The 12,359-nt window shown below is 42.2% G+C and overlaps 1 protein-coding gene across 2 annotated transcripts in view; it reads left to right on the top strand.

Moving 5' to 3' along the window:
• arrb1 (arrestin, beta 1) overlaps positions 1 to 8,710 on the top strand; it is a 33,442-nt gene extending 24,732 nt beyond the window's left edge. Inside the window, exons 11-16 of one of the 2 annotated variants that reach the window (XM_038694341.1) lie at positions 193 to 330; positions 1,058 to 1,141; positions 2,524 to 2,547; positions 2,741 to 2,811; positions 3,241 to 3,289; positions 6,231 to 8,710. In XM_038694341.1, coding sequence (XP_038550269.1) covers positions 193 to 330; positions 1,058 to 1,141; positions 2,524 to 2,547; positions 2,741 to 2,811; positions 3,241 to 3,289; positions 6,231 to 6,246 — 382 coding nt within the window. In that variant the 3' untranslated portion in view covers positions 6,247 to 8,710. Of the gene's footprint in view, positions 1 to 192; positions 331 to 1,057; positions 1,142 to 2,523; positions 2,548 to 2,740; positions 2,812 to 3,240; positions 3,290 to 5,778 lie in introns of both variants that reach the window. The other variant, XM_038694340.1, reaches the window with a different exon arrangement.
• The last annotated feature ends 3,649 nt before the right edge of the window (positions 8,711 to 12,359 follow it).

Genomic DNA, 12,359 nt, shown 5'->3' with positions numbered 1-12,359 from the left:
AGCTTTCCTCGCAGAAACTGATGTAGGACGTAGATGTTCACATTGTTCTGAGCAATCTCAGGACTTCTCTATGTGACTTGTTCAGGGCGTGATTTGTTAATGATTTCTTTAACATCCATGTGACATCCATAAAATGCTAAAATAATTGAATCAGTTGAAAAAGTGACCATAAAGATGTTTTTCTGTCTTCAGCGATATCGTTTCTCCCAGTTCGACTTTCTGCAAAGTTTTTACTCTCACTCCATTTCTGGCCAACAACCGAGAGAAACGAGGCCTCGCTCTGGATGGAAAACTGAAGCACGAGGACACCAACCTGGCCTCCAGCACACTGTGAGTCCAACAGCTCTTGTGATGCCTTCAAGGCCTAAAGGAGGCCACTCCTTCATGTCAGAACTGGATGTTTGAAGATCAGGGAGATTATAGGATATTTGTAGATATTTTAGGGGCATTTGAGACACTTTTCATGTACAATATTAACATTATTAGCTTAATTAATGAATTTGACTCTTGTATCATCAGGAGTTGAATCGAGTGTTAACCTTGCTCTGATCCACACTCGCAAAACTTGTTACATGAAGACTGTTGAAAATGCAAACTCACAAAATAAAAAAAAAAGTCAACCTTCTTTCAGTTCATCATCCATGTACGTTGTAACGGTCAGGGCAGCATGTATGTGCAGACGTACGTGCCAACTTACATGAATGTAAACCAGCTGCACTCAGTGTCGCATAAGCTGAACCACATGCATGCATCTGTGGCCCCTAAGGTGAAAATAAATTGACCTCTAATATCGTTACTGTTTCAAATTGGACGACCCAGGCTCTTGGGGATGGCAATCAAGGCCTGTGACACCAATAGTAAACCCATGGGAACCAACAATTCCCCAATATTATTGATATAACCACCAGCTTCTATCCTCTTAAAGGTGCATATATATATATATAGAGGATAGGGGGGACTTCCCATTCAATTTAATAGTAAGTTTTATCACAACAGCATCTAGTGGACGTTAGAGGAACTGCCCGGCTTCTGATTGGTCTGGCTGAATGTTTTTCAGGTTAAGAGAAGGAGCCAATAAGGAGATCCTCGGCATCATTGTGTCCTACAAAGTCAAAGTGAAGCTGGTGGTGTCTCGAGGCGGGTCAGTGTTCAACTCAACATGTTTTACTATGTTTTGAAAATGTGAAAATATGCACATCAGCTGTGGTGTCGTTAGTTAATATTTTCTCACAAAAAAAAGTGACTAGAAAGTAAATTTGGGTTTGACTTTAAAGCTCAGCTTCAGTGTGAATCTGTTTCTGTCCATCACTGCAGACGCTTTTTTCAACTTTGATCAAGCCAACAGATCATTGCTGTTTTATAAATATGTAAATTTCCTTCAAGTAAAGAAGAGATAAGCAGCTCAGCCTCCACACCAATGCAGCACAAATGTTGAAATAAAAAACACCTTTCAGTTGGTTGGACACTTTTGACTCAAAGGTCATCGTGACCTCAAAATAGGTTTTTTAGACAAAATTAATTTGGGGATCTAAAATCGTGTAACACATGGGTTAGGGGCGTTCATTGGTTGTTGCTTATGTTCATTTCAGATTACTTGTGTTTGATTGGCGTAGATATGTAGGGGGTGGGCTATAAGGGATTGGAGTCGGGAGCAGTCAAGTCGTGCTTGGAGTACCTGGACTGTTTTTAGCATGTAGCTAGCTAGCTACCACCGAAACGTGCATACCGCTCAACCCCCGGGCTTCTCCCGTATTTTACCGTTCTCTCCTGATGTCCTCCCGTTAAAACATTTCCCTGTAAATTCCACATTTATTTATACCCGCTGTTTGCTACGTTCAGCTCTGTTAAAGCTGGTGGCAGCATGTAGAACAGCTCTGTAACAGTGAAGGGAAGTCAACAGCAACCGCAAATAAAACAAGAAGAAGAAAAGCAGCGCAACGGGTGCAGGACGGATGATGCATTGCTAAACAGAGCATTTCACATGCATTTGCCCCTAAAATAGATTCGTGCGAACTACAAAAATTATTTATGATGTGCGAGAAATAACTGCAACCTATGGACATTTTTGTGCAGAAACGGTTAAATGCTTAAATACTGGATTTAAGAGTGAGCATTTTATAAGTTTATAAAACAATTTACTGTTATGTCTTAAGTACACTTAATAGCAATAAATAAACTCCCTGTAGGAGTCTGAACGGACATGGATGTAAACTGTAACTTGACTGGTTGGTGTGGCGGGGATACTTTGTGTTTTAGTTGCTGTTTGGAAATTAATAGGCCTTATTCACCCTGAGACATTTGGATGCACTGATTATAAACATCCTCCGCCGTGCAAGTAAAGCTCCACAGCGTCCGCAGGGTGAACAGAAAACGAGTGCAGTCGTGTGCTCGGATCACACGGGAGCTGGCCTTTAACAGCTGTGTTACACCAGGAGGGTTAATGAGCTCATCAGTAGAAACACTGTGCTGCTGCTGCTGCTGCTGCTGCTGTTCATGAAGCTGATAAATGTTTATTGATTTCAGGCTCCTGGGAGATCTGGCAGCGAGGTAACCTTTCACGTTCTGTCACGTCAATGAGACCATTGCTGAACACACTGATACAAACCACACACTGAGATTTACGACGGTCACCTGAACATCTCACTGCTAATAGTCACACAAATGAATGTCTTTACTGAAGCTGTTGTGGACCGTCGGCGTATTGATGACCTGTAATACATCTGATGATCTGTTTTTTCAGTGACGTCTCCGTGGAGCTGCCGTTCACATTAATGCACCCGAAGCCGTTAGAAGAATCCATCTACAGAGACGGTGAGTGGCGTTCACTTCCCAGCAGTCTGTTAAAGACTCAGCTCAGCCCTTTATATCATACAAATCAGAGCGCCTGATATGACTGAAAGAACGCAGTCTTATTATAAAATAATTAAAGTGACATATTGGACAGAAAGTGATGAAGGAAACAGGTTTCAGAATAGTTTTGATAGTAAACAGCATTTAGGTTGTTGTGTATTAACATTTGCTGTATTCCAGATATTAATACGCTGCTGTAAATGAATCTTTGGGGTTCTGTATTTTGGCTTTTCAAATCTTTACCCTATAATAAATTCCCTGATAAAACAAAAAGTCCTTTTTGTAAATGTGTCTCGACTCGATAATGCAGAGTGGTGCAGAACCAGGTCAGACTGTGTGATGGAGTGCTCTCTCTCTCTTTCTCTCTCTCTCTCTCTCTCTCTGCTGCAGCTGCAGACGAAGCTCCCATCGACACAAACCTGATCGAGTTTGACACAAAGTAAGTCTCTCTCTCTCTTTCTGTCTCTCTCTCTGCCTGTCTCTCCCTCCTCATCAGCTCTGTGATCTGATTGGCTGTGCTCTGCTTTACGGCCCTGACAGCAGCGGGGTTTTCCTCCCCGCCTGCTGAAGCACTAACTGTCTCCGGAGTCTCAGCCTTAATGCGTCTTAATGCTCGCTGCAGGAAGTGGGCTGTGAACTGGAAACTCGCCCTGCTGTCAGAACAGCCACTCTGCTCTTTACAGCTTCTCATTTAACAACACACACACACATTTATTCATCAGCTGCAGAGATTAAGAACTGAAGGTGGAGTTTCTGTTTGAATGAACTCAAAAAAGAGACCAAAGCCACGTTGTGTTAGCTAACTGCTAATTGATTTGTAGAAAACCCTCTTAGAGTCATGGTAGTACAGCTTAATCTTGAGCTCTGACACCCCCGATACCAGGGGCAGCACGCGATTTCCAATTCATATCTGAAACTAGTATTGAATCACCACATCCATGCTACACACCTCTGTGAAGCTAGGAGGCTCAGCTACAAGCTCAAAACAACCATTTATATCTACACCAAACACCCATCAAACATCAAGCATCTAAATGAGCTTCTATCACAACATAAACCGCTCTGTGAGAACTGTACATGGCTGCAGTTATTGCCATCCAGTTATCTGTAATCACAACGTCTCCTCATGTCCAGCCTCTCAAACCAAAGCTCATCTCACATCACTCAAATCATCAAAATTACAGACTAATTAGCTGGATAAAAGTGACAACAAACGCGCCAATATACATATAATTACAACTGCGGTATCAAATGAAAGGTCTGCTCAATCCGGATCGATTGATGCCCCCCCATCACTGTGGGATGTTTCCATTCTCAACTTACACGCCTGTAAAGCATGGGAGTGCTTTTGGTCACAGGAATATTGATCAATATTCACAGTTTTTATCAGTATTTCAATGTTTTGGAAACTTTGTTATTTGGAACGTGGAAGTATGGAGAGAAATAGTGTTTTAAAGATAACTCCCAATAAAAGTCAACATTTAAACTGATTTTTTTAAAAAAGGATGATAACTGTATTTTAGTTCATTTTCATCAAATTTAAAGTTATAATTTCATTCCAGGTGTATTAAAATATATTTAGTTACATTATAATCTATCTGATGATGGTTTTGATGGTTTATTGCATTAAAAATATAACTTTTTTCTTTATTGCATCTCCATTAAGTCTGTAATGGTAATTTACAATGGATTCATATTCCTTAGCTTGTGGCCTTTCAAAGGAGACCAGAATTATGCATCTAGGCCAAGTGGTTGAGGAGTTTTTCCTGGAAATAGGTGGCGGTTTCCAACAGAACTGAACAACTGTTACTGTGCTGTTTAAAAAAGATATTAAACTGGCCTTCTTTAGACTAGTTGAGTATCTGGAGCATCATCAGTTTTGGGTTCCATCAGAGGCTCAAAACAGGCAGAAACAAAGAGCTATCTTCCTGAAACTCGTCAGTCAGTCATTGTTCTGAGAAATGAAGCTATTCTAGGAAAGAAACTGAAGATCTGGTACAATTCTGTGTAGTACTCCCTTCACAGAACAAACTGGCTCTAACCCGACCACAAAGAGGAGTGGGAGGCCCCGGTGCACTGAGCAAGATACAGATACATTAGAGAGTTTGAGAACCAAAAGCCTCACAGATCATCAACAGGCAGCAGCATTAGATAGTACCCAGAATACACCAGTCTCACCAGCAGCAATGAGGAGGCGACTCCGGGATGCTGCTGGCCTTCAGGGCAGAGCTGTCACTGCGCTTCAGACTTAAACACCGCATTCATCTGTCGTATCTCTACAACTCTGCGTTGTGATTTACAGAACTATTAATTTAAAAAGTAACAGCTGCAGTAAAGCAGTTCTTACACTATGATGGTTAAACATTGCAATGAATCCGGTGTTCACCTGCGTGCCGAACCCTGGATCCGTTACTCCCACGGTACCTGACGAGTTGTACGGTCCACGGTTGTTGCTTGTTTTTTCTGCAGCTCTTCCTCACTGCCGTCTTTACCAGCAGTTTAATACTGAAGCGTTCATTTAGAGCTCATTGATCAGAGAACTCCGGTTATACAGTGTGGTTAATCCACACCTTCCAAATATAGAAAATACAGACTGAGACTTGAAGATGTGTTTGCTGTGCGCGGTGGTCCCTCCTCCTTTAGATTTAGATTTTTATTCTAAATAAATCTGACGTTTTTGGAAGATCTCTTTTGATGGAACTGGTCTTTGTGCTGAGCTGGACCAAAACTCGTCTTGAACGTCACTCTGTAGATGATGAAGCATAGACATGAACCTGAGTCTGGAGAAATTGCGATCCAGAGACTTGTTTCTCTCTCTCTAAACCTGTTCTCCGCTCGCGACTCTGTCCTGGCAAATCGCTTTTTTATGTTTCGATGATAGTTTTGTTGTGAATTAACTTCCACAACCCTCTCCCTCCTTTCCCTCAGCGACGATGACATCATCTTTGAAGACTTCGCCCGCCAGCGGCTGATCGGCGCAAAGGACGACAAGGACGAAGACGAGGAGCCGGTGGACTCGCCCAATCTCAATGACAGATAAAGGCGCCGAGCGTTGCCGCCGCCACTGCTGCTGTTGTTGTTTCGCTGCTGTTTGTAGTGTGGAGCTAACGGAGGTCACCTTTAGGTCAAACCACAGTCCGGACACCCCTTCAACACCCGGTGGTGCCGTGTTTGTGTTCTCGTTCATGTTCGTCCTCTCTGCGTCCTGCCGGAGTGTAAAAAGCTAGAATACCGCAGCCTAGACGTCAGTTGTGTTTTCAGACGGAGCAGCCCTCCACTCCTCCGCCGGCCAGCCGGAGACGTGACCCGGCGAGCGCAGCATCGTAACGACGGCTGGTAGCATGCCTCTAATGTCACTTTGTTCTATGTGTTTCCATTAGGGACGAGCAGGAGTAACGTTGTGTTGAGATTAGTTTCGATGTATCAGCGGGTCTTCATAAACAACTACACTGCCAACTTTGGTTGATCTGGGACAGTTCACCACTCGAGCCACAACACGGACGCCAGCTGACGGAGGTCTTTGTTAACGGTCTGTGTGTAGACGAAGCGGCGGAGTGTGAAGAAACATCAGAGGAAGAGTCATCCATAGGGCGTACAGATCCGCCGAGAGGACCTGAAACTGTCCGAAAGAGCCGCCAATCAGCTGAGAGGAACTGGTGGCTCAATTTGCATGAAATACATCAACATTTCTATGATTTATTAATGTCATGAATAATCAAACTTTATAGAGGACGGCCCTGATTTTAAAGGAGTGTGTTTGTAGGTTTGTTTGTTGTTTCATGTTGATCATTTTCCAAATCAGCATCAGTATTTAGGTCGATGTCCTTCCCTCCAGTCAGCCCCTGCTATTACTTCACGTCTGTAAAAACTACTTGCAAAGAAATGATTCAGGCTGCGAATTTGACCTCAGCATGTCTGATGAAATGTGTCTGTAGAACAAAAGCTGTTAAGTGCAGAAAGCTGGCGTCAAATGTCTGCTCAGAGTCAGACAGTTAAAGAGGTCATATTCTGCTTTTTGGCTTCTCTCCTCTCCTTTAACGTGTTGTAAATGTTTTTTTGTGTGCATGTAACAGGTTTGCAAAGTGTAAAAGCCCAAAGGGAGTTCCCATCTCCCACAGAAAACTCTGCTCCTGATCTGAATACAGCTGGATTGTAGTCCAGCCTTCAGTAACCTCTCTGCGTCACCGTGTAACAAGCAGCGTGATGCTCGCCAAGCGGCTAGTGTGGCAAATACCGTTAGAGCCCCTCCAGGCAGTTACTGTGATGTAGAGACGGAGCTCAGGTAAAACTTTATGAAAGATAAACGTGTTACAGATTAATAACTCACCGCTCTGAAACTCTGGATCCAGTCTGGGTTCTGTCCTGGTTCTGGTGGTTCTGCCTGTGTTTCGGGATCAGGCTCGGGCTTGAACATGTACTTTTTTTGGTGGATCACACTACCTTGCTTGTGAGGACAAGTTGGGCAAGTTACTAATATATTATAGTTTCTTGTTACTCCTCAAAAAGTAATAATATTACTTTTACTAATTACTGGGTGATAAAAGCAACTACAGTATTTTTTAAAAAAACATAGGGCCTACAACGTTGCTTAACGCCGCTCTCTCAGACGAGTCCAAGCATCACTGGCAGTAGCGGCCGGAGTTTCTTTCTCCAAGTTTCACGTTGCTGTGCTGCTTTAGCAGATGCTTCAGTAAATCAGATGTACAATTGTTTGCAGTTGAAAAGACTGTGACAGAATAATGCCAGTAGCTACTTCCAGCTGTGGAAAGAATGCCTCTCTCCTTCGTTCTCCATTCTTCCTTTAGCTTTTTGGCTAACGGCTGACTTGAACAACATAAGGTCCAGTGCCACTGAGCTGCAGCGCAGTCGCGCACTCACGTCATGGATGGTGCGTTCAGTAGCGCAGTAACGCAGTGTTACTTGGATTAGTAACAATATAATAATATTACTGTTTTAGAAAAGTAATCCGTTACATTACTAGTTACTGGGAAAAGTAATATTATTACAGTAACGTGTTGCTGTGCAACACTGGTTAGGACCCGCCCTACTCTGCTTCTGATTGGCTAGTAGTCCTTATCTAGGAACTGCACATGTGCAACTCCCATCAAAGATCAAATAGAAATGAGATGCTATGACCTCTTTAATGATTTAAGTCATTATTTTGCTGGTTTCAGACTGTTGCTTAGACGACATTTAACATTTGACAACTGTGGCTTCTTTTGATTAAAGAAAAAAACTAAACATGTTTATATTTCCCAAAGTAAGGTTTCAAGAAAAGTAAAAAAAAGTACAGTATCTGAGGTGTGGAAATTTAAACAATCTTCCAAATAACTTGCAACATTTACTGCTCCCTTAGATAAGTCTTCTTTATTACTTGAAGAAAATGACATTTCTCTCTGCAGGCTGATTTTCATAGACATAAAGTCAAACCGACAAGGAATTCAAACCATCAGTGAAAGGGAATCACTTAAAAAGCTGATGACTGATGATTGGGGCAGTGATCAGCAGGGATATGATGTAAACAGGATGTGTTGTAAAGGATCAGGAGACGTGACGGATAAAAACAGCGTGTAATTACCAACATGTAGTTACAAAACCAGTGTTTAATCTGAACATTCAAAGTAAAACAGTGACTGTCGATGTGTTAGTACTGTGTGTGTGTGATGTCACTCTACCTGACAGACTGAATGAATTTGTGTTTTTTTTCCCCACTGTAACACAACATTACAGGACGAAGATCAAAAACTCCCGAAACATCTTTATTAATTGTAACAATATTTTAATTGGCTTTTATTTTGACAGGGCCAGGAGGAAATCTGTAAATTCCACTACATCTTTAATAAAAGGACGTTTGTGGCAACCTTTGTGTGTTTTTTGGCACTCAAACAGAAACGACACTGTCAAAGCTCTGAGATCCTCTGAATGTGCTTCTCAGACCGCGATCTGTGGCGTTTGGGACATTTTACAGTGTATCAATCTACTTGGGGGACAATCTCTGTAATGGAGACACCATTTTCAAAAGTCCACTTCGTAGTGTTTCGGAGGATCTATTGACAGAAAAGTAATATAATAAGCATAACTATCTTTTCAGCGGTGTAGAAAGACCTTACATAATGAACCATTATGTTTTTATTACCTTAGAATGAGACATTTCTATCTACAGACACTGCGGGGCCTCTTACATGGAAGGACCCATGATGCGCCGCCATGTTTCTACAGTAGCCCAAACGGACAAACTGCTCTACAGAGTGCGTTTCGTCACTACGTTGAATACATATGAAGAAGAAGGCAGAAATAGAAGTCGTCGTCTGGTTTGTTAGAAGTAAGACAGAGCAGAGCGTGTCGGCCACCGTAGCTTCTCCTGTGCGCTTGGAATGGAGGGGTGAGTGGTGACTGCAATGACGTTGGACTGTAGCACCGCTCACGCCACGCCCCTCGCTCAAGCCATGACCCTCACGGTACAGTCTGTAATGATTGGCTGTAGCCGCAGCACCTTTCTGTATGGTCTGTTCTGCACATCCATTATTCCTGCCCAATTTATACCACGCATATGTGGACACTGTAGTTTACAGAAGCCATGATTTAAAGAACAACTTTATATGCAACATAATATTATACAAATACACAAGGAATTATAGCATTAGCATAAAGACTGAAATTATAATTGAAGTATCTTGCTCAATGTGTTCTTGTTTCCACAAGCTAAATGTTAAAGTGATCTGGGAAAGTATAATAAGTGATTCAAACACAAGTAGTGCAATATTAATTCTTTTTTTCATGTCAATAGTACTATTGACAGAAAATGTTAATATTAACGTCTAGTAATACTACATAAACATTTTTATAGTAAACTCCGATCTTGATATGAATGCTGGATATTAAAGGCAAACAGTATCAACAGTCCCACTGCATGTTGGCATAGTAAGCAGGCACAAATAGAAAACCAAGAACAACACAACCAGCATGATTGGTGCATCTGTTTATTGAGGTTGTCCACAAATGTTGCACATTAAATGAATAAAATGCCACAATATAATACAATAAGATTTAAAAAACACAGAACAATAAAAAATGTAGGTAAGGATATTAATAGAAACATAAACCTTTGGACTACCATTAACAAAATGCTTGTTTTTAAAGATTATATGATTATTTAGATTAAACAGCTGAAATAACTTTAATTAAAATGCTTTTTTTTTTTTACTTATTTGTCCAATAACATCATAAGTTCATCTTTTGCTGCACTGATCTGTGATTACCTACCTGCTGCTTCTGCTGCGCCATTACTGTATTTTATGTTATCATCTTCGTCTTCAAATCCCTTCTAGTCTGATGAACTTTGACCTAGACTGAGACCCGTGCTCTCGCCAAGCCCCTCGCTCACGCCACGCCCCCTGAGCTACTGTCCGCAGCCGGACCCTTCACGGTCACTGAGCCGTTGGTTGCAATTCACAACCCTCACCACTAGATGCCATTAAAACTTACACGGTGAACCTTTAAAGACGTGGTATTCTGCTTTTTGGCTTTTTCCCCCTCCTTTATTGAGTTTAGACCTTTTTTGTGCGTGTAACAGGTTTGCAAAGCGAAAAAGCGCAAAGGGAGTTCCCATCTCCCACAGAAAACTCTGCTCTGAACTGAAAACAGCTCGTTTGTAGTCCAGACGCTTCCCTTTGAAACGGGCCTCCTATAGCGCTTGCCAAGCGGCTACTCCGACACGCCCTCAGAAACAGCGAGCTGCAGCACACAGCTCTCCTCTCCCTTCCAAACACTAGCTACCCTCCAGGCAGTCAGTGGACATAAAGTTGTTCCTGTGATGTAGAGACAGAGCTCAGTTAAAACTTTATGGATACAGATTAATAACTCGCCGCTCTGAAACTCTCGCTCCAGTCCATGTTGCCGAGCCGGTCGGCAACACGTACGGCTGAACCCGAGCTGTTTACCGGCTTCTCGCTGACCCGCCCTTCTCTGCTTCTGATTGGCTAGTAGTCCTTAACTAGGAACTGAGCATGTGCAACTCCCAACAAAGATCATGTACTGTCAAGATGTATCACTCCTTAGCTAAAACAAAGCCTTCAACACAGGCTGAAAAGAGGAGCTGCAGCAATGTGACAAAGAATATGGTGTTTTTTGAAAATGAAACCATGTAAACCTGCTATGGTACAACCTCTAAATAAGATTATGAATCTGAAAATGCGCATAATAATATTAATAACCTCTTTAAATAACCTCACATCTTTCATATGAGCAGGAATAGTAAGTTGTTGCAGGTCCTTCATGAGTAAAAATCTACAGGCCTTATTATCCTGATACCTCCTGATCCCTAGAAGATCAGCCCTTTAGGTTTTAATCACCCCCCTGACCTTTTCTTTAGCGCAACCCTCAGGACAAATGGCACATGTTTGGCTCCACTGGGCCTTATGAATTCCTGATGCATCAGTATGCTTGTTTTGGTTAAACATTCAGACGATATTTGACTGTTTCTGCAAGTATTTAAACAAAATGCACATCATCAAATAAACAAATACTGTCACTAATATTAAATGCTTCTTTTAAAGTGTTGTTTTTGTAATCATTATTCTTCTTTCTTTTTTTTTTTTTACTACAAAAACGGTGCAGCTGAAACCATCAGACCAAAAGTCACTAAATTGCTCAGACACTCACTGAACTTAAGGTGGCACTGTAACAAACAAGTTAACATTGTCACAATTTTCTCAACCTTATCTCAAAAAATGATCTCGGACGGAAAGAATTGTTTGACCGTGCTTATGGCCCCGTGTCCACCAAACCGTTTTTTTCTGACGCCAGCGTCTTTTTTCAGTTCATTGCAATGGGAGCGCCATGTTTTTCCAAGCTGGTAAAAACACCAGGAGCGTGACGAGGCCCTGAGCGTTTTTTTACGGTCACCGAGAGTTGAAAAATTTTCAACTTTGGGAAAAACACTTTTTACCCAGCTGTCCAATCACAGTGCAGAAGGGGCGGGACAAACACCGCACCGAGCACATCCCATCTTGAACGAAACGATGTGCCTACTTGCCAAGGTGTTTCCTCGCTCATGAACCCGCGTACGGACAGTCTGTGCTCTCATGTTTCAGCCTTCTCTTCATGCAGAGCAAGTAGGCCTACGTACTTTGTGGTGACTGTTTTACATTCACTAAAATTAAGTAGGCTACCCTACTGGCAACACATCGCCTCCACGGAAATTATGTATCATAGTAACCACAGCATCTTGGAAAAAAACACTGCGCCTCCAAAACGCACCCTAGCGCTCCCAGCGAGGCGTTTTCAGGACAGCAGTGGGCGTTTTCAGCTCGTAAGAAACGCTGTGGTGGACACGGGCCCTATTACAGTCCTGCCATTCGGGATTCTTTTCAATTTAATACATATATGACTACAATGCTTCTGAAATACATGACCTAGCTGTTAACTACAGTAACCAAAGTTGAGTCAGGATTTAGTCTTTCCTCCTCTTTGTGCCTCTGTTTGGGGAAGAAACCTCTTTAAATGGGATT

The sequence above is a fragment of the Micropterus salmoides genome, unplaced genomic scaffold (assembly GCF_014851395.1).
Source record: "Micropterus salmoides isolate LMB-PRFRI ecotype aquatic unplaced genomic scaffold, ASM1485139v1 Ms_hic_scaffold_3, whole genome shotgun sequence".
Lineage (NCBI taxonomy): Eukaryota > Metazoa > Chordata > Actinopteri > Centrarchiformes > Centrarchidae > Micropterus > Micropterus salmoides.
Note: the sequence above shows the minus strand (reverse complement) of the source record. Positions and strands in the feature narration are given on the sequence as shown.